The following is a 21119-nucleotide window of genomic DNA, read 5'->3' as shown; positions in this document are numbered from 1 at the left end:
AGACCTGTGTCGTACATCACATGCTCCTACCTCCATGGTGCCCCGCCCAGGGGGATATTTAATGTGCCTGAACAGACAACGGCCTTGCATCTAAAAGTGTCTCCGTATTGTTGAAACAACAATGGAGGTTAGAGGGAGCAGGCATGTGTCACCGAGATAACTGTACATCGGAAAGGGTGTTCAGGTCTTCAACTAAATAATGGATTTTGGATCCTCCTGGAGAGGGGCAGCAATTACACCAGGGTTAAACAAGTATGTCCAATGCAATCCCGGCACTGGTGCTTTAGCTGTAAACATCTTAAGCTAAAGCGCGGGGGCCCAGTGATTGCTTCAAAAGTACAGAAAATGAAAAAAACGTGTTTTTCTTTTCTTTACTTTTGAAGCAATTGTGGCACCCGTGCTTTAGCTTGAAATGTTTACAGCTAAAGCACGAGTGCCGCGATTGAAAGCAAAATAAATAAAGGGAAAAAATGGCGAATTAAGGTTTTTTTCACTTTATTTACTTTGCTTATAATCGCTGCACTCGCGCTTTAACTGAATATATCTTAAGCAAAAGCGTGTGCCGCAAATCGTTTGAAAGTAAATACATTGGTAAACAAAATAATTCTCTATTTCTCTACTTTTAAGGCAATTTTGGCACCGTGCTATAGTTTAAAATGTTTACAGCTAAAGTACGAGTGCCACGATTGCATTGCAAATGGGGGGTGACGACACTGAAGGTGGGTGGCGGTGGGGGGGACGACACAGTCATGCAGGGAGCACTGACACAATCATGAATTAAAAAAGAGTTCTCCAAATAACAATTACGCTGTGTTAGCGTAACAAGATTGTAGTTGGTCGGTGCTGCACTGAGAAAAAATCAGAAGTAATGTCCGCTGCCAGAACCAATTACGGGGTAGCAACGAAGACGGACACTGCACTTAAGGAATGGTGTGCAGCAGGCGGGAGCTACCTCGTTTTACTCAATACTACAGGTCTGCCGACAGCGCATGCGCGCTGCCTGGGCTCGAACTAAAAACATACACCACTGGGCCAATATTTACTTGCTCTATTCTGCACGTTTTCCTTATGCGTCCGTTTGATTTGCTATCATGGATTAAAGGCTTACAATATACATACACAATGTTGTCACCTGCATTTGATGTGCAAAACATCCAATGCCCTTGACCGTATCTTGCAGGTCTACAATTTCAAATGTATGTTTTCACAGCTATATTTTGACTTCTAAACAGGCAGTCACAAGTGGAGTTATTTTGCAGGCAATGGGGTCTTGATTTCAATGGTGCAGCAGGTGCAGTGACAACGGGACCCGAAGCTCTAGAAACCTGCATAATCACCATGTATTGCAGTATTTTACCACTAAACAGGCAGTCAGAAGTGACGTGTGCCCTGTTGCCTCCACCCTCCTTCATTGCCCTTTGTGGTGGGTTGCCTCTCTTCCACTCCTGGTTCACCTTAAGAACAGAGATTGGATTTGCGTTGATGACTTGTTACCCGTAATTTCTCAGCATTCATTTGCACGCTGCATCAGCATAAACTTGAATTGGTGGTACTCAGAGAACTTGGTTTCTGTAAATTTAACAGTGCTTTACTGTTTTATGGATGTTGGGCAGAGTTATGCATTAGGACTTTAACTCTGTAATGACGCTAACTCCGACTTTAACTCGGTAATGACTCTAAAACATCCTGTGATTCTGGGTAAATCTCTTAATCTCCCCGTGCCTAACAAAAATGAATGTGTGTCCTCATGTAACGTAACTGGTGCTATGTAAAGCGCTCTGATACCCGATGCGGGTCAAGTTGGAGCTATATAAAACTCTGCAAAAAAAACAACATATTGTATGTCACCCAAATTGTTTTAATTGCATTGTTTCATGGGCTGTAAATGAAACAATGGGGTTTATAAGTGGGCTGGGCTGTTAAGGTCTGCTCTCTGAACCTGTGGGTGTGCTGTACGTTGATTCAGACCATGTACAGCCTGTGGGTGTGCTGTATGTTCACTCAGAGTTTGTTCAGCCTTGTGGCACTGTATATTCATTCAGAACATCTTCAGGGTCTATGTGCACTGTATGTTCACTCAGACCTTGTTCAGCCTGTGGGTGCACTGTATGTGAGTCAGGCATTGTTCAGCCTCTAGGTGCGCTATATATTGACTCAGACCATGTTCAGCCTGTATGTGCGCTGTCTGTTCACTCAGACCTTGTTCAGCCTGTGGGTGCACTGTATGTTGACTCAGACCTTGTTAAGCCTGTGCGTCCACTGTCTGTTTACTCAGAACTTGTTCACCCTGTGGGTGTGCTGAATGTTCATTCAGACCTTTTTCTGCCTATGCGTGCGCTGTCTGTTCACTCAGAGCTTGTTCAGCCTGTGGGTGCACTGTCTGTTTACTTAGACCTTGTTCAGCCTGTGGATGCATTGTATAGCCACTCAGACTTTTTTGCAGCAAGGGATCATGGATCTTTTTAGGGCTTGCAAGCGAAGCGAGCGAAAAGCCCTGTAATAGGCGGTTTAAAAATGGACTTGGAAATACTTGGAAATACCACAAAGCTCGTGCTTGTGATTTCCTAAGTCCATTTTTATTGGCCTTTGAGTGCGTGCAGTTTTGTAACAGAACACGCAATAGGCCATAGGCGGTAGCGTAGCTTCGCCTATGGCCTATTGGTGTCTGTTACGCGCACCAAAGCCCATATGTCTTCAATTATCTCGGCCGTCACGGGCGAGATAATTAAAGACATATGCCTGCAGTGGCCCGCGCGTGCGACCCACTAGCGACCCACTAGCGGGCTTTTTGTTGTTTTTTTTGCACTTTAGACTACTGTTGCTGCGTCACCGGCGTATTAGCACCAGACGGTAATAAGTCGTAGGTTCTGTTTGAACTTTTTCTCACAAACAACAGGAAAATAGCTGAAAAACGAAAGAAACAACGGAATGCAGGCAAATTGAGTCTGTCTCCAGTGTTATCAGCCTCCAGCTGTTCGGATCAGATAAGAGCCCCCCTCGCCCTCTTCCGCCCCTCACGTAATCAGGACGGGCCCTTCAACAAAGCAATCACCAGCACTTGGCTGCAGCCCGCTGATGACAAACGCTGCCCATTACTCCTGTAGCCTAGAAGGGACTTTTCAGACCACTCGATTTAAACATGTATTAGCCTGGCAGCAATGCCACCGTGGGCAGCGGCTTGGCCCCTGTTCTGCGGTCTGTGGAGAGGACGTGAGCGGTGGGCACAGATGCAATACAGATGGTTTTGAGTTCTCTAGCATAGCCCACCAGTCTCTTGCCTGAGTGCAACGACCCTCGAACGGTGCCACCCAGGGGTAAACAAACAACATGTCACGCACGTTACCATTATTGATGGGGAATGAAGACGACACAGACAGCATCAGAGCGAACGCCCATTTGTTTTTGATCTTTTGGGGTGGCGTCATGTGGGAGGAGGCTTGCCTTTTCCTGACAGCATGCATGCAACAGAAGATCTGTAAATGCGCATCAATTGTATCTCGGAAATAATTGGCCTCACCACTGCTGCTTTTACAACTGGAATTACTGATAGCAGTATCTCGGGTGGTTCTGATCTCTAATATATTTTTTTAAATCATTTTATTTGAATCTTCATATTGAACAATCTGAGATGAAATGGGCATTTTAACTGCAACGAAACCACTAAAGGAGATTGCATTTGTTCTGATTCGGAGCTTTGGTGAAACCAATAATTCAGGACTTCAGATTTTTCAAACCCTAGTGGGACACACTACATCACCACTTAAATTGAATTCAGGCCTTATGGGTTAGGCCACACGCATTGCACTGTTGGCCATTTTTGCGTCACAGTTTTCTACGTAATATGATTTGTTCTGTGAGAACCACTCCACAATCTTTCATTAATACCGGACAATTTGATATAGGTAGCTTGGTTTCACTGCATACCAACGGTTGGTTGCTTTATTTAATTTTGTTATGTGCTCCTATGTTCATGTTTGTAAACTACTGTAGATGTGGATTTTGATCTCAGAACAGTAGATATTATTTTCTTCGTAGAAGAAGTGCGCCACCTATTGCCAGGAGGCCATGTTCATGATTGTTGTGCATCGCAAAGCACCTATATAATATGATATGAACTATGCTCGTCTAAAGATAGATTACGTTTTCTGCTGCACCCTTCAACGCACACCAAGCGCCATGTGTCTTCTTAATCCTCGCCGAGCCCAGCCTCCCTTCTCGAGTCCCACTCCCTGCCCTCTCTGGGAGGAGCCCGCCAACAAAACCTTTCTCCGTCCCACCTGTGGAGTTTGATTCTCCCCACCCCATTGTTGTCCCTCACTGCACCCTCTCCCCAACGAAAAAAATAATCGATCTATTTTAAGGTGACACTGATTGCGGGTGGCTGCTGGGTCGGCAGATCGCCCTGCTGCCTGCGGCGTTTGCTAAATTTATTTTATTTATTTTGTTGCTTCTATAGCGCCGGAATCGACCCCAAGAGGTATCCCCACGCTTTCGGTTCTTCCAAGATGACAGATCATAAAGCCATGGTCATGGGCGCCCTAGATCTTACACAGCAGGAAACAGATGAGTTTTTAAAGATTCATTAAAGGCATGAAGATTAGTGATTTGTCTTAAAGTTAGGGGCAGAGTGTTCCAGAGAGTGGGGCCCTTAAAAGACAAAGCACAACCTCCTTGTTTTGCCTTCTTAATCCGTGGGATCTGCAGCAATGATAGATTGCTAGATCGCAAGGAGCGAGTCGGAATATAAGGCTGAAATAGTTCAGCCAAATATTTTGGACCAGATCCACAAAGACATCTGTGAATTATACAACAGATTTTAAACTCAATTCTCTGGTGGATGGGCTGCCAGTGGAGTTTATGCAGGAGAGGGCGGGACGGGGACCTATTTGGAGCGTCAAGGACTAATCTGGCCGCCGTATTCTGGACCACCTGCAATCGGCTCAGTTGCTCCTCGGTGGCTGAGAGGAGCAGTGCATTGCAGTAGTCCAGTCTACTGACACCAATGTCTGAACCAGTGTTTTCCTATAGCAATCATCCAGGAGAGGGAATACATGCCTCAGGAGCCCAATGGTCCTGAAGCAAGTTCCCACCACCAGATTTACATGTTCCTTTAGTAAAAGTGCCTGGTCAAGCCGCACTCCCACATTTTTTACTATCTGTTTAGGGCATGGAGCAGCTCCTAAATCCGTAGGCCACCACTCAGGTGACCATAGGAGGGGGGCTTCTCCAAAAAGCACGACCTCTGTCTTGCTCACATTGCATTGTAAGCAATTGGAGGTCATCCAGTCGGATACTGCTCTCATACCGGTGGCAAATGCATGTTTAATTGCCGGTGTCATGGTGTGGAAGGGAAACAAAAGCTGGGTATCGTCAGCATACGATACTGGGGTGAACCCATATTCTCTTACAATATCTGCTAAGGGGGCCACATACATGTTAAAAAGTGTGGGGCTTAGGCATGAGCCCTGAGGGACCACCTTAGTGAGCTCCCTGTAGCTCGAATAATGGGAGCCCAACTTGATGGTTTGTGATCGTCCCAAGAGAAAGATTTCCAGCCAGGCCAGAGCCGAGCCGCCTATTCCCACCTTCTGCAGACGACCGAGAAGAATGTCATGTGAAACCGTATCAAAGGCAGCGGATAAATCCAACAGCAACAAGATCACAGAACCTCCTCTATCCTGTGTCATCCTGATGGTATTGGTCACGGAGAGGAGGGCCGACTCAGTGCTGTGGTTAGGTCTGAACCCAGATTGAGAATGGTCCAGACCACCCGCTGCCTCGATAAACTTAGATAGATGGGTATTCACATGTTTCTTGGTCATCTTACTGATGTGGGGAAGGAGGGAAATAGGATGGAGGTTGGAAAGGTCCGACCATGGCAAGGCTGCATTCTTTCGAATTGGGTTCACCACCGCTTTTTTCCATTCACCTGGCACATGCCCATCTTTAAGAGAGAGATTGATTACTGTTTGAATTCCAGGTAGGAGCAGGTTTCCTAATGAGCCCATCATCTTAGCTGGCAAGAGGTCTGAAGGAGACCCTGTTTTGATTAGACCAACCAGCGAGGTGACTTCAGGGAGAGTGATTTCCGGGAATTTAATAAGAGAGATATTGGCACACTCAGGGGACATGAGAGGGATAGAAGGAATAGGTGATATACCCTTTCTTCCTGGTGAATACGGATTCCTTCTCACCCGTCTCCTGATGGGGTTTATGCACTCCTATCATTTATACAGTTAATCTGCCCACAAGACTTGGCCAGACCTATCCCTCGGTGGCTAGATAAGAATCAGTCTCTCTGGGGGCTAATGGCCGTCAGGAGCGCAGCTTGTCGGCTGACTCTTTCCCACCCCAACAAACATTCTGAGGTTATGGTGACACCCTGGCAGGAGACTGACTCCATTCAAGCCATGCTAGCACTTTTTATGAGGATTATGAATCCGAAACCGGTTTCAGGATGCTTGTTTCCGGTACAGGGAAGACATGGCTTGGCAGTTCGGGCTGGATTGTTCCCATGAGGCACACTGGGGTGGTGGAGTAAGCTAAAGAATGGTGATGGATTAAACCCAGATCAGTTGACTGGGGGGGGGGGGTGTTTGATTTGCTCAAACTCTCCGTCCATCCTCCCCTTTGGTATCCCTCCCCTTTGGTATCCCTTAGCACTTTTTATTCAGCATCAACTTGTAGTCACAACATTCTCTAACAGCAGTCAGTTTTCTGTGGGTAGCTCTGCTGGCACCTAAACACAGCACTATACAGCATTTGGCGCTAAAGACGTTCCAAATCAATAGGTGCATCCATAAATAGGTAAGCACAATTATCTAGGCACATAGCCTTTCACTCCAATGAATACAATATATAATTAATTAGCACACGAAAGAATGAGTGAATGAAACCTTTATATTGAAGGCAGTGAGGCGATTTGCCTGTTCCTGCTAAAGAACATAAGCCATGGTGGTAAGAGGTGGTGGGGGCACAGAATGGCTGTTGGGACACGTTGGCAGTGAAGTAGGCAACTCAGCAAAGAGGCCAAAGACCGTACTTCTGACAATCTGCGCTTCTCCCGATGCTTCCTGGCTTAGTTTGGTGCAGTGAGCTCGCGAAACAGAGGTGACTCGTTTAACAGCATGACCCAAAAGTGACCAATTTAACACTGCGGCCTAGAGGCGGAAGACTCAACACCTAAACACGGAAGTGACTCGGTTAACACTGGTTCAACCCTGTGACTTAGCAAGATACGTCAGTTTCCACCTGTGCTCAGAGTAGTGCTTAGAAGTCATTTATTTGGCATTAATGTCCAGAAAAGATTAATTTGACCGAATGCGGTTCCCACTTCTGTATAGAAAGGAGCGTGGGTACCAGTTGCGCTAGTGGGATTCAATAACACAACGGTTTAGCTCTTTTGATCGTGCAGTGTGTGCTGCTCAAACACTGGGCTGTGTAATGTGTAGATAACTTGTATCTTCCCATCTCGTTCGTTTTTTCACTTTTCTGATATCAGGTTTCTTACTTTCGCTGTAAAACACAAGCACACACGCTCTATTCTGTCAGACTTTATTTCACCGATCTCTACTCAATTATACCCCCACTCTCTGGTGCTGTAATTTCGATGTCTCCATTCTCGCCTACTTCTTTCTCTAATTCCAGTTCAAGCTTCTAACTTTTACTCATTTCTCCTTATGGCTTTTATCTCTCCCACCGTCCACAGCCCCACCCTGATGCAGAGGTCTAGCCCGGGACCAGGGTTCAATTCCCCGCCTCGGCGGGTCTTGGGCTAAAAAATTCCACGGACCTGATAATTCTCGCCTCGGTGCCTATTTCAATCATGGAGTCCCACTCTGCAACTCTGGGCAATAGCTTGCTTAATCTTCACAACGGCCCCCACAATGCTAAGGAAGCCTGGCCTCCACCTTGGGGGTGCCCAGGAGTGGACGTCTCACAGGGAAAGCCAGGATGGGTTCCACAGCGGTATTCAAGCGCCTTGAGACCCTTGCGGGTGAGTAGTGCGCTATACAAGTATCAATTTACATTTTACATTTACATTTTACATTTTTTTCATCTTCACACCGTTTAGATCCTTTATTCTCTTCTGTCATAGCTCCCCTCTCTTTCACCCTCCTTCTTTTCATTTCTCTACACCCCTTTCTCATTTTTGCACCCTCACACACACTGCACCCTCCCACACACTGCACACACTGCACCCTTACACACACTGCACCCTCACACACACTGCACACACTGCCCCTCCCACACACTGCACCCACACACACACTGCACCCACACACACTGCACCCTCAAACACACTGCACACACTGCACCCACTGCACCCTCACACACACTTCACCCTCACACACACTGCCCAAACTGCACCCTCACACACACTGCACACTCACACACTGCACACTCACACACTGCACCCTCACACACACTGCACCCTCACACACACTGCACACACCGCATCCTCTCACTCTGCACCCTCACACACACTTCACACACTGCACCCTCACACACACTGCACACACTGCACCCTCACACACACTACACACACTGCAGCATCACACACACTGCACCCTCACACACTCCACCCTCACACACTGCACTGCACCCTCACACACACTGCACCCTCACACACACTGCACCCTCACACACTGCACCCTCACACACACTGTGCACACTCACACCTCACACTCTGCGTACCCTCCCACTCTGTGCACCCTCACACCCTGCGCACCCTCACACCCTGCGCACCCTCACATTGCGCAACCTCGCACCCTCACACCCTGCGCACCAAACACCCTGCACCCTCACACTCTGCACCCTCACACGCTGCACCCTCCCACACTCTGCAATGGAACGTACACTCCAAATACCACTCAGTGCCACATAATAACACGCCACATAATTACACTGCACTCTATGCAACATACACTCCAAATACCACTCAGTGCCACATAATTACACGCCACATAATTACACTGCACACAATGCAACATACACTCCAAATACCACTCAGTGCCACATAATTACACACCACATAATTACACTGCACTCAATGCAGCAGACACTCCAAATACCACTCAGTGCCACATAATTAAATGCTACTTAATTACACTGCGCTCAACGCAACATACACTCCAAATACCACTCAGTGCTCCATAATTACACGCCACATAATTCCACTGCACTCAATGCAACATACACTCCAAATACCACTCAGTACCCCATAATTACACTCCACATAATTACACTGCACTCAATGCAACATACATTCCAAATACCACTCAGTGCCACATTATTACACGCCACATAATTACACTGCACTCAATGCAGCATACACTCCAAATACCACTCAGTGCCACATAATTACAGGCCACATAATTACACGGCACTCAATGCAACATACACTCCAAATACCACTCAGTGCCACATAATTACCCACCACATAAGTACACTGCACTCAATGCCACATACACTCCAAATACCACTCCGTGTCACATAAATACACGCCACATAATTACACTGCACTCAATGCAACATACACTCCAAATCCCACTCAGTGCCACTTAATTACACAGCACTCAATGCAACATACACTCCAAATACCACTCCGTGCCACATAATTACACACCAAATAATTACACTGCACTCAATGCAACATACACTCCAAATACCACTCAGTGCCACATAGTTATATGCAACATAATTACACTCTACTGAATGCAACACAAACTCCACACAATACCACTCAGTGCCACATAATTATATGCTACATAATTACACTGCACTCAATGCAACATACACTCCAAACAATACCACTCAGTGCCACATAACTACACGCCACACAATTACACTCTACTGAATACAACATACACTCCTCATACCACTCAGTGCCACATAATTAGACGTAACATAATTACACTCTACAGAATGCAACACACACTCCACACAATACCACTCAGTGCCACATAATTATATGCTACATAATTACACTGCACTCAATGCAACATACACTCCAAACATTACCACTCAGTGCCATATAATTATATGCTACATAATTACACTGCACTCAATGCAGCATACACTCCAAATACCACTCAGTGTCACTTAATTACATGCCACAAAATTACACTCTACTGAATACAACATACACTCCATATATTACCACTCAGTGCCACATAATTACACAGCACATAATTACACTCTTCTCAATAGGACGTAAATACACTCCACATAATACCACTGCACTCTATGCAACATACACTCCAAATACCACTCAGTGCCACATAATTACACGCCACATAATTACACTGCAATCAATGCAACATACACTGCAAATACCACTCAGTGCCACATAAATACACTCCACATAATTACACTGCACACAATGCAACATACACTCCAAATACCACTCAGTGCCACATAATTACACACCACATAATTACACTGCACTCAATGCAGCAGACACTCCAAATACCACTCAGTGCCACATAATTAAATGCTACTTAATTACACTGCGCTCAACGCAACATACACTCCAAATACCACTCAGTGCTACATAATTACACGCCACATAATTCCACTGCACTCAATGCAACATACACTCCAAATACCACTCAGTACCCCATAATTACACTCCACATAATTACACTGCACTCAATGCAACATACATTCCAAATACCACTCAGTGCCACATTATTACACGCCACATAATTAAACTGCACTCAATGCAGCATACACTCCAAATACCACTCAGTGCCACATAATTACAGGCCACATAATTACACTGCACTCAATGCAACATACACTCCAAATACCACTCAGTGCCACATAATTACCCACCACATAAGTACACTGCACTCAATGCCACATACACTCCAAATACCACTCTGTGTCACATAAATACACGCCACATAATTACACTGCACTCAATGCAACATCCACTCCAAATCCCACTCAGTGCCACTTAATTACACAGCACTCAATGCAACATACACTCCAAATACCACTCCGTGCCACATAATTACACACCACATAATTACACTGCACTCAATGCAACATACACTCCAAATACCACTCAGTGCCACATAGTTGTATGCAACATAATTATACTCTACTGAATGCAACACAAACTCCACACAATACCATTCAGTGCCACATAATTATATGCTACATAATTACACTGCACTCAATGCAACATACACTCCAAACAATACCACTCAGTGCCACATAACTACACGCCACACAATTACACTCTACTGAATACAACATACACTCCTCATACCACTCAGTGCCACATAATTACACGTAACATAATTACACTCTACTGAATGCAACACACACTCCACACAATACCACTCAGTGCCACATAATTATATGCTACATAATTACTCTGCACTGATACACTCCAAATACCACTCAGTGCTCCATAATTACACGCCACATAATTCCACTGCACTCAATGCAACATACACTCCAAATACCACTCAGTACCCCATAATTACACTCCACATAATTACACTGCACTCAATGCAACATACATTCCAAATACCACTCAGTGCCACATTATTACACGCCACATAATTACACTGCACTCAATGCAGCATACACTCCAAATACCACTCAGTGCCACATAATTACAGGCCACATAATTACACGGCACTCAATGCAACATACACTCCAAATACCACTCAGTGCCACATAATTACCCACCACATAAGTACACTGCACTCAATGCCACATACACTCCAAATACCACTCCGTGTCACATAAATACACGCCACATAATTACACTGCACTCAATGCAACATACACTCCAAATCCCACTCAGTGCCACTTAATTACACAGCACTCAATGCAACATACACTCCAAATACCACTCCGTGCCACATAATTACACACCAAATAATTACACTGCACTCAATGCAACATACACTCCAAATACCACTCAGTGCCACATAGTTATATGCAACATAATTACACTCTACTGAATGCAACACAAACTCCACACAATACCACTCAGTGCCACATAATTATATGCTACATAATTACACTGCACTCAATGCAACATACACTCCAAACAATACCACTCAGTGCCACATAACTACACGCCACACAATTACACTCTACCGAATACAACATACACTCCTCATACCACTCAGTGCCACATAATTAGACGTAACATAATTACACTCTACAGAATGCAACACACACTCCACACAATACCACTCAGTGCCACATAATTATATGCTACATAATTACACTGCACTCAATGCAACATACACTCCAAACATTACCACTCAGTGCCATATAATTATATGCTACATAATTACACTGCACTCAATGCAGCATACACTCCAAATACCACTCAGTGCCACATAATTACCCACCACATAAGTACACTGCACTCAATGCCACATACACTCCAAATACCACTCTGTGTCACATAAATACACGCCACATAATTACACTGCACTCAATGCAACATCCACTCCAAATCCCACTCAGTGCCACTTAATTACACAGCACTCAATGCAACATACACTCCAAATACCACTCCGTGCCACATAATTACACACCACATAATTACACTGCACTCAATGCAACATACACTCCAAATACCACTCAGTGCCACATAGTTGTATGCAACATAATTATACTCTACAGAATGCAACACAAACTCCACACAATACCATTCAGTGCCACATAATTATATGCTACATAATTACACTGCACTCAATGCAACATACACTCCAAACAATACCACTCAGTGCCACATAACTACACGCCACACAATTACACTCTACTGAATACAACATACACTCCTCATACCACTCAGTGCCACATAATTACACGTAACATAATTACACTCTACTGAATGCAACACACACTCCAAACATTACCACTCAGTGCCATATAATTATATGCTACATAATTACACTGCACTCAATGCAGCATACACTCCAAATACCACTCAGTGTCACTTAATTACATGCCACAAAATTACACTCTACTGAATACAACATACACTCCCCATATTACCACTCAGTGCCACATAATTACACAGCACATAATTACACTCTTCTCAATAGGACGTAAATACACTCCACATAATACCACTCAGTGCCATATAATGACACACCTCATACTTATACTACGCAATGCAACATAAATACACTTTATCTGTCTATCTATCACCCTCACTCTAGCTGTCTATCTATCGCCATCACTCTATATCTATTGATTGCCCTCACTCTATCTGTTTATCTATCTCCCTCACTCCTATCTATCTATGTATTGCCCTCACTCTATATATCTATCGCCCTCACTCTATCGCCCTCCATCTATCTATCTATCTATCTATCTATCTATCTATCTATCTATCTATCTATCTATCTATCTATCTATCTATCTATCTATCTATCTATCTATCTATCTATCTATCTATCTATCTATCTATCTATCTATCTATCTATCTATCTATCTATCTATCTATCTATCTATCTATCTATCTATCTATCTATCTATCTATCTATCTATCTATCTATCTATCTATCTATCTATCTATCTATCTATCTATCTATCTATCTATCTATCTATCTATCTATCTGTCTATCTATCTATCTGTCTAGCTATCTATCTATCTATTGCCCTCACTCTATATATCTATCGCCCTCACTCTATATATCTGTCGACCTCCCTCTATCTATCGCCCTCACTCTATCTATCGCATCACCACAGCATCACTCAGCACCACCACAGCATCACTCAGGGGCACCACAACATCACTATGCACTACCACAGCATCACTGAACGTCACAGCATCACTCGTCGCCACTACACCATCACTCAGCGCCACCACAGCATCAATCTGTGCAACCATTCAACAACAACTGGTTCAAATATGTTCTCTCAATGTTTCAAGCTTTATTACAAATGTCACAAAAAGATGTTAATATTTCACTTCTGTTCTTGGATTTTCATCACAATAAAATACAATGAACATAATCTTCACAAAAGTTATTTACAAAAGCATTTGCCATTATAAATTACAATAACTTTTATTTAAGTATTAATTATTTTTAAAAAAGCCATTTTTATTTGTAATATCAATACATCTAAGTCACGTAAATACAAAACATATTGCATTACAAATGCTATAGGGGTCACATTTGCAAAAGTTAAAACTATTGGCATTGTAAATGACGAAGCTATTAATTTCGCTACTTTAAAAACCAACACATAAATAAAAAATGTGTCATTTACAATACCAATAGCTCAAACTTTCCTAAGGCGAGACCTATTGCATTGCAAATGCTTGTTTTGTTCTTGTAGTGCAAGGTTTGGTTTAGTGAAATATGTGTGTTGTGTGTTTGATCGTAGATACTAGTAGAATAAAAAGGGATTTCTGAAAAAGTATATATTTTCATAGACCATAAGTGCTTTACAGAGTAAAATAGTTCTTTTTGTTTTGTATCTTTAGGAAAGTTGTTTGGAAGCTGGGATGTCGTGTGATTCACATTTGATGCAAATGAGCTCTTGATTGAAGCATCTCTTTACTTCCTTTCAAGGTTTTCAGGGACCGACCTGGCGGTGGGGCTGCCACCCTCGGAGGAACATAAAAATAAAAAATAAACATCAGGTAAGGTTTCCTATAACCCTCATTTTCATTTCCCCCTTTTTCTTCTCTAGTTCCTATCTCTCTGTTTTTTTCATATTTCTTTAATTCTGAAATTTGACTCCCACTCCAGACTATTCTCTAGCTATATAGCTTGTGATAATAAAAAAATCAAATACAATAAAACAACTACAAGACTTTTACATAGTCCTCTTCCTTATTTGTTTTTATGTTAGCTGCTATGAGCATGTTTCCTTACAAGCGATAGGATGCTCCAGGGGCAGGCTAATTATCTCCAGTTTAATACATTAGGTGTTGCAGTGCCTGGGTCCTGTTAGAGGAGCATAACAAGTTCCAGGCTACCAATTAAGTCCTTATCTTCCCCACGATTTGAAATGGTGAATTCCTTAGAGCTAACTGTACACGGCTTTCAGCCCTGTCAGAAATGCAACTCAAACTGATTTTCTACCTCATCTCTGTAAAGGCTTTCTTTCTGCAAATAAAACTGTCATAAATATTATTTCTTTGTGTTCATTTACAATCTCTAACTCTATTTCTACAGGTCACTGAAACACAAACCAAAAAAGAAATGTACTTTAGTGAAACAGGATGAAAAGGATTATTTTGAAGAAAGTAAAACATTCTACATCCTAGAACTCTCAAAAGAAACAAATTCTTGCAGGAGGAATTTTGAGCAACGTGAAGCGTAAGAAACTGCTGAATGTCAGTGATTTCTCAGATTCCTTATGCTCATTATAATTTGTAAGGTCCCAAAAGTAGAATGACCAGAACCAATTACCAAATTTAACATTTCAAGATATGTAAGAACTAAGAACATTGGCGACAATTAATATACATTCAGTGCATTTGGGAGCAAACTAATCAGTTTTGTAAATTTGATCGCATAGTATATGAGGAATGCCTTGGTGACCAAAACACTGCTCCAACAAAGCAGCATCCGTACACATGATGTGAAAGAATTGTCAGGATGACCAATCACCTCAATTTAAAAAAACAATCTTTCGTCTACGGCTCCTGTGATTCAAGAGGAGAGAAAACATTGTTTAAAATAATGTCACTGTGAAAACCCTTTCCCTGTTATCAATACAGCAAAATCGCTGGATCATCATTTTTAATATATAAAGATTTTCACCACCAACTAAGACTCCTGGGTTGATCCATGTTGTTTCAAAGTGTCCCGGCCCGCTAAAGTTCATCATATACCTGCTATGTCTTTAGCCACACAGCAAAAAAATTTGTACTGGGATATGAAGCTTAAAAGGGCCCTATGTTACTTTATTGATAATTTATAAAATCAGTGTGGCATGTCCTAATCCTCGATCAATACTTGCCTGAACAAATTTACCTAACATGTGAATCAGTCTTAACATGGCATGTATCCAGGAACAACCCCAACATGGAGATGCATACATCTCGAATAAGAGTAATGAATGTGAGAGCAGCTTTAGTTATCAATCCCATCTCACAAAACATGAGAAAACTCACACTGGACAACAACCATATCAGTGCCCTGAATGCCAGAAAGGTTTCAATCACAAATCCACTCTCATTCTACATGTGAGGATCCACACTGGAGAAAAACCGTTTCAGTGCTCTGAATGCCAAAAAAGCTTCAGTTGGAAAACTGGTCTCACTCAACATGAGAGAACTCACACTGGACAAAAACCTCATCACTGCTCTGAGTGCCAAAAAAGTTTCAGTAAGAAATGTAGTCTTACTCGACATGAGAGAATCCATTCTGGGCACAAACCTTATCAGTGCACTGAATGCTCAAAAAGCTTCAGGCAGAAAATGACTCTTACTCAACATGAGAGAACTCACACTGGACAAAAACCGTATCAGTGCTCGGAATGCCCGAAAAGCTTCATTCAGAAATATGGTCTCACTCAACATGAGAGAACTCACACTGGACAAAAACCTTATCAGTGCTCTGAATGCTGGAAAAGCTTCAGTCATCATACTAGTCTCGCTCACCATAAGAGAACTCACACGGGACAAAAACCCTATCAGTGCTCTGAATGCCAAAAAAGCTTCAGTTCGAAAACTGGTCTCACTCAACATGAGAGAACTCACACTGGACAAAAACCTTATCACTGCTCTCAGTGCCAAAAAAGTTTCATTGGGAAATCTAGTCTTACTCAACATGAGAGAACCCATTCTGGGCACAAACCTTATCAATGCACTGAATGCTCAAAAAGCTTCAGACGGAAAATGAATCTTACTCAACATGAGAGAACTCACACTGAACAAAAACCGTATCAGTGCTCGGAATGCCCGAAAAGCTTCATTCAGAAATATGGTCTCACTGAACATGAGAGAACTCACACGGGACAAAAACCCTATCAGTGCTCTGAATGCCAAAAAAGCTTCAGTCGGAAATTTGTTCTCACTCAACATGAGAGAACTCACACTGGACAAAAACCTTATCAGTGCTCTGAATGCTGGAAAAGCTTCAGTCATCATACTAGTCTCACTCAACATAAGAGAACTCACACGGGACAAAAACCCTATCAGTGCTCTGAATGCCAAAAAAGCTTCAGTCGGAAATTTGGTCTCACTCAACATGAGAGAACTCACACTGGAGAAAAACCTTATCAGTGCTCTGAATGCTGGAAAAGTTTCAGTCACAAAATAACTCTCACTAGACATGAGAGGACTCACACTGGGCAAAGACCTTATCAGTTCGCTTAAATGCTGGAAAAGCTTCAGTCGGAAAACAAATCTCATTTGACACGAGAGCGTCAAACTGGACAAAAACCTTATCAATGCAATGAAGCCAGAAACGATTCTTCAGTCTGAAAGCCAGTCTCATTCGACAGAAGAGAATCCACACTGGGTAAAAACCTTATCATTGTTTTAAATGCCAGGACAAGGTCAGTTAGAGATTTAGTTTGTTTCAACATGAGAGAACCCTCAACCAGAAAAAAAAATCACTGCTCTCAATGTGACAAAACTTCAGTTGTAAATGCAACCTGTCTACATGAGAGAGACAATGTGGGAGACTAAAGTTGTTCACTGTCAACCCTGAGGAGCGGATTTCAGCATCACAAAACCTTCACATGAAGCAGCCACAAAGATTTCAAGCCATTGATTGTCTTAATAACTTTAAAGCACACACAAGATATGGATATTATTTAATTAGTCGTATCTCTAGCTTCATTTCCGTCATTGTGTTTTGCTCCCTGTCTGCCAATGAACCATGGATCTGACCCACAAGGTCCTGTAGACCCCCAGCTTTGAGGCCACACCCCTATGTTCAGGAATGCAAGTAACCTCAAACTGGTTCCAACCTTAATGAGTCTCACCATGAAGCTGCAGCGGGAGTCCCTTTGTCGTAGGTCTCTGTGGGACCAACGTCTATTCATGTCTGTGCTACTTAGGGCTGATCGTTGAGAAAAACTATAGATGATGGAAAGACTGGTAGTCAATCTTTGCAACATTCCATTACATCATTCTCTTTGTGCAACTACAGACAGGGTCAACCATATGTAAACCATTCTTGACACCACCCTAAGTAGTCCTAAACACTTATCTTCAGAGGGGACACAGCCTGGTATTACAAAGATTCACTTCTGTGGCCTCTTTCCATTTCCCTATTGGTACTAATGGGACCTGCTTCCCATCTGCTGGGGGAAGTTTCACAGGCTTTAGAATCACACCAGTTTCATCCAGTAGAGTCCAGTAGAGTCTCACAAATAATCTGGCCTATTCATAAATTACAATAGGTCGACTAACTGACTACAAATGCCATTCACAAACCTACTTATTGGCAATCTCTCTCTCCCATAATTTTCTGTAATTTTCTGTGCATAGATCTGTCCCTAACTGCGAAGTCTCTGCACACTTTTTAATACTAAAATGTGGGAAGGACAGAGAGGAGAGATTGGAAAATTGGTGATACTTTTGACTAAAGTGGAGCAGTTAAGGAAGGAGGGATTTCAGAAATGATACGACTCGCTCACAAAAGTGTACCCCCATTGCTACTCACAAAGGGAACTTCTAAAGTAAAGTTACTACAGGCAAAATGGACCCAGAAAGAGTTATAAATATACTCCAGCTCAGAGCTAGAGTACATCCAGCACCACCATAGCCATTCATTGGTACTGCAGCACTGTCCCAGAGAAAATAATGAAGGTAGGGGCTTTGAATAAGATCCCACATGAAATAATGCTAATTTACATTAAACTAATTTAAAACCAATATAAAAAAATCTAAAAAAAATTATTTGTTTTACATATTTTTGTAAACTTTCTTTTATTTAGCAGTTGATTCATGACACATTTCCATTACAACGGAGCACATGACCATGAACAGGCCACTCGCAGGGGGCGTAATCAATTTCAAATATTTAATCCGGCTTGTCCTAAAACTTTGTGGAACTCTCGTTGCTGACGAGCTAGTCCCAAGCTAAATTTCCCCACGCTTAGCATTGAAGACATTTCCAGCACCCCCGGTTTGGTTAGTTATACCCTGGTACTGCATCCATGGCCCCCATATTCTTCTGAATTTTCGCGGGCAACCCCGGGAGCGGTATATTGTCTGTTCTGCCAGCTGGCCACAATCTAGATCTTCTTTCCAGTCCTTTAACGCTGAAGGCCTGCTTGCCCCCATAGCCTTGCCAGGATGCGCTTCGCCACCCCTGCTGCCACCCTGAGCCAGGTGTTAACATGGTTAGGCCATTTCTCCTCTACTTACTCTGCCAGCAACAACCATTTGGCTTCTAGTGGCACTGGCAAACCAGCCACTTCCTGCATTAATTAAATTATTTCGGACCAGAAAGTTTGTATGCAGGGGCAGGTCCAAAGTGTGTGGTAAAATGTTCCTAGCTCACCACATCCCCTATGGCAGTTAGCTGAATCTATTCGACCAATCTTAAACATTCTTGACCTAGTCAAGTAGGACCTGTGTAATATCCTTAGCTGTACTAAGCGATATCGAGCCCTAATCGCTATTTCCCTTGGGCTTTGCAATGCTTCGATACATTCTTCATCTTCTATGGGCCCCAAGTCCCCCATCCAGGCTTCTCTAAGTAGGGCAGGCTGTCTCGCATATTGTTTATAATCTTTCTGTACATCAGGGAGATCGCCTTGGAGGGCAACGGGTATAATAGCAGTCTGACCTCCAAGGGGGGAGTAGTCTCGGACAACTTCCCACTCCGGAAGATGGCATCTCATGGCGTGTTGCAACTACCGGTAATGAAATATTTCTGTCTGTGCCAGATTGTATTCAGTCTGTAGTGTCAAAAGTAACTAGGGTGCCCGCCCTCCATACATCACCTAACCTCTTGTTTTACAAAATTAAAAGTCTTTTTCTAATTTAAATACTTAAATATTAGTTTTTAAAAGTTTTATGAAGTTTTCTTTAGTTCTGTACAACACATTTAATAATTAAAACAGTAAGGGCCAGATGTGGGTATCCAAATACCGGTCGGAAACGGCTGAAAATACCGATTTTCAGCCGTTTCCGACCGGTATTTGGATATTGAGATGTAGGGCTTCCAAAAACATACAGATTCGGTAATTTTACCGATTCTGTAATTTTACCGAATCGGTAAAAATACCGAATTGGTAAATTTTACCAATTCGGAAAAATTACCGAATCTGTATTTCCTAATGTAGGTAGCACTGTAAACAGTGCTACAGGGCTTTAAGGATTAGGTATTTACCACCAACTATTAGTTGGTGGTAAATAACAAATTCTAATGTAAATGCATTAATGTGCATTTACACCTGTGCCATGTGGCACACATACATGCCCTAAGGGCATGTAAGTGTGCCACATGGCACACAAGCCCTAATCAGGGGTGCAACAGGGTGTCAAAGTGACACCCTGCCACTCTTGACATATTCGGAATTTTTTCCGAATCGGTATTTACCGATTCGGTAAATGACATTGATTTGTATGGGCCTCAAGGCCCCTAGGAATCAATGGCAAATACCGAATCGGTAAATACCGATTCGGTAAATACCGAATCTTACCGATTCGGTATTTTTTTCTGAATATTTACCTACATCACAATTACTGATTCTTAAATACCGAATCGGTAAAATTCGGTATTTAAGAATCGGTATTTTGTGATTACCTACATCGGGCCCTATATTTTTAGGTGGAAAGTTTTCAAATTTCAGAAATAGAATGTACATTTAATATATTCAACATAATAAAATTTAATTCTGTTTTGTCAGACTCTATGCCCATTACTGAGGTCAGTAGCACCGATCAAGTGGACGTTATTCACCACTGGCTTACGTCTGCTGCTGACATCTGTCTTCCACTTCGAAAGCAGACATTTAATATACACCACCCTCCTGCTCCATGGTTCAATGACCATCTAAAAAAAGAAAAAACCAGCTGCAAACATCTCAAGCGGAAGTGGCGCTCTGCGTACGATCCACATGTTAAATTACAATATAAAGCTGCTTTAACAATATACCATACCCTCTGCAAGATAGCCAGAACTGAATATGTTAATTCATCTATTTTA

The 21119-nt window shown here is 42.7% G+C and overlaps 1 protein-coding gene across 1 annotated transcript in view; it reads left to right on the top strand.

Annotated features, from left to right (window-relative positions):
• Positions 1 to 7760: 7760 nt before the first annotated feature.
• Positions 7761 to 21119, top strand: part of LOC147717642 (uncharacterized) — a 461002-nt gene continuing 447643 nt past the window's right edge. Inside the window, 3 exon segments of the mRNA XM_086924435.1 lie at positions 7761 to 7996; positions 14568 to 14638; positions 15177 to 17301. Coding sequence (XP_086780561.1) covers positions 16004 to 17301 — 1298 coding nt within the window. The 5' untranslated portion in view covers positions 7761 to 7996; positions 14568 to 14638; positions 15177 to 16003.

The sequence above is a fragment of the Lissotriton vulgaris genome, chromosome 5 (assembly GCF_964263255.1).
Source record: "Lissotriton vulgaris chromosome 5, aLisVul1.2, whole genome shotgun sequence".
Lineage (NCBI taxonomy): Eukaryota > Metazoa > Chordata > Amphibia > Caudata > Salamandridae > Lissotriton > Lissotriton vulgaris.
Note: the sequence above shows the minus strand (reverse complement) of the source record. Positions and strands in the feature narration are given on the sequence as shown.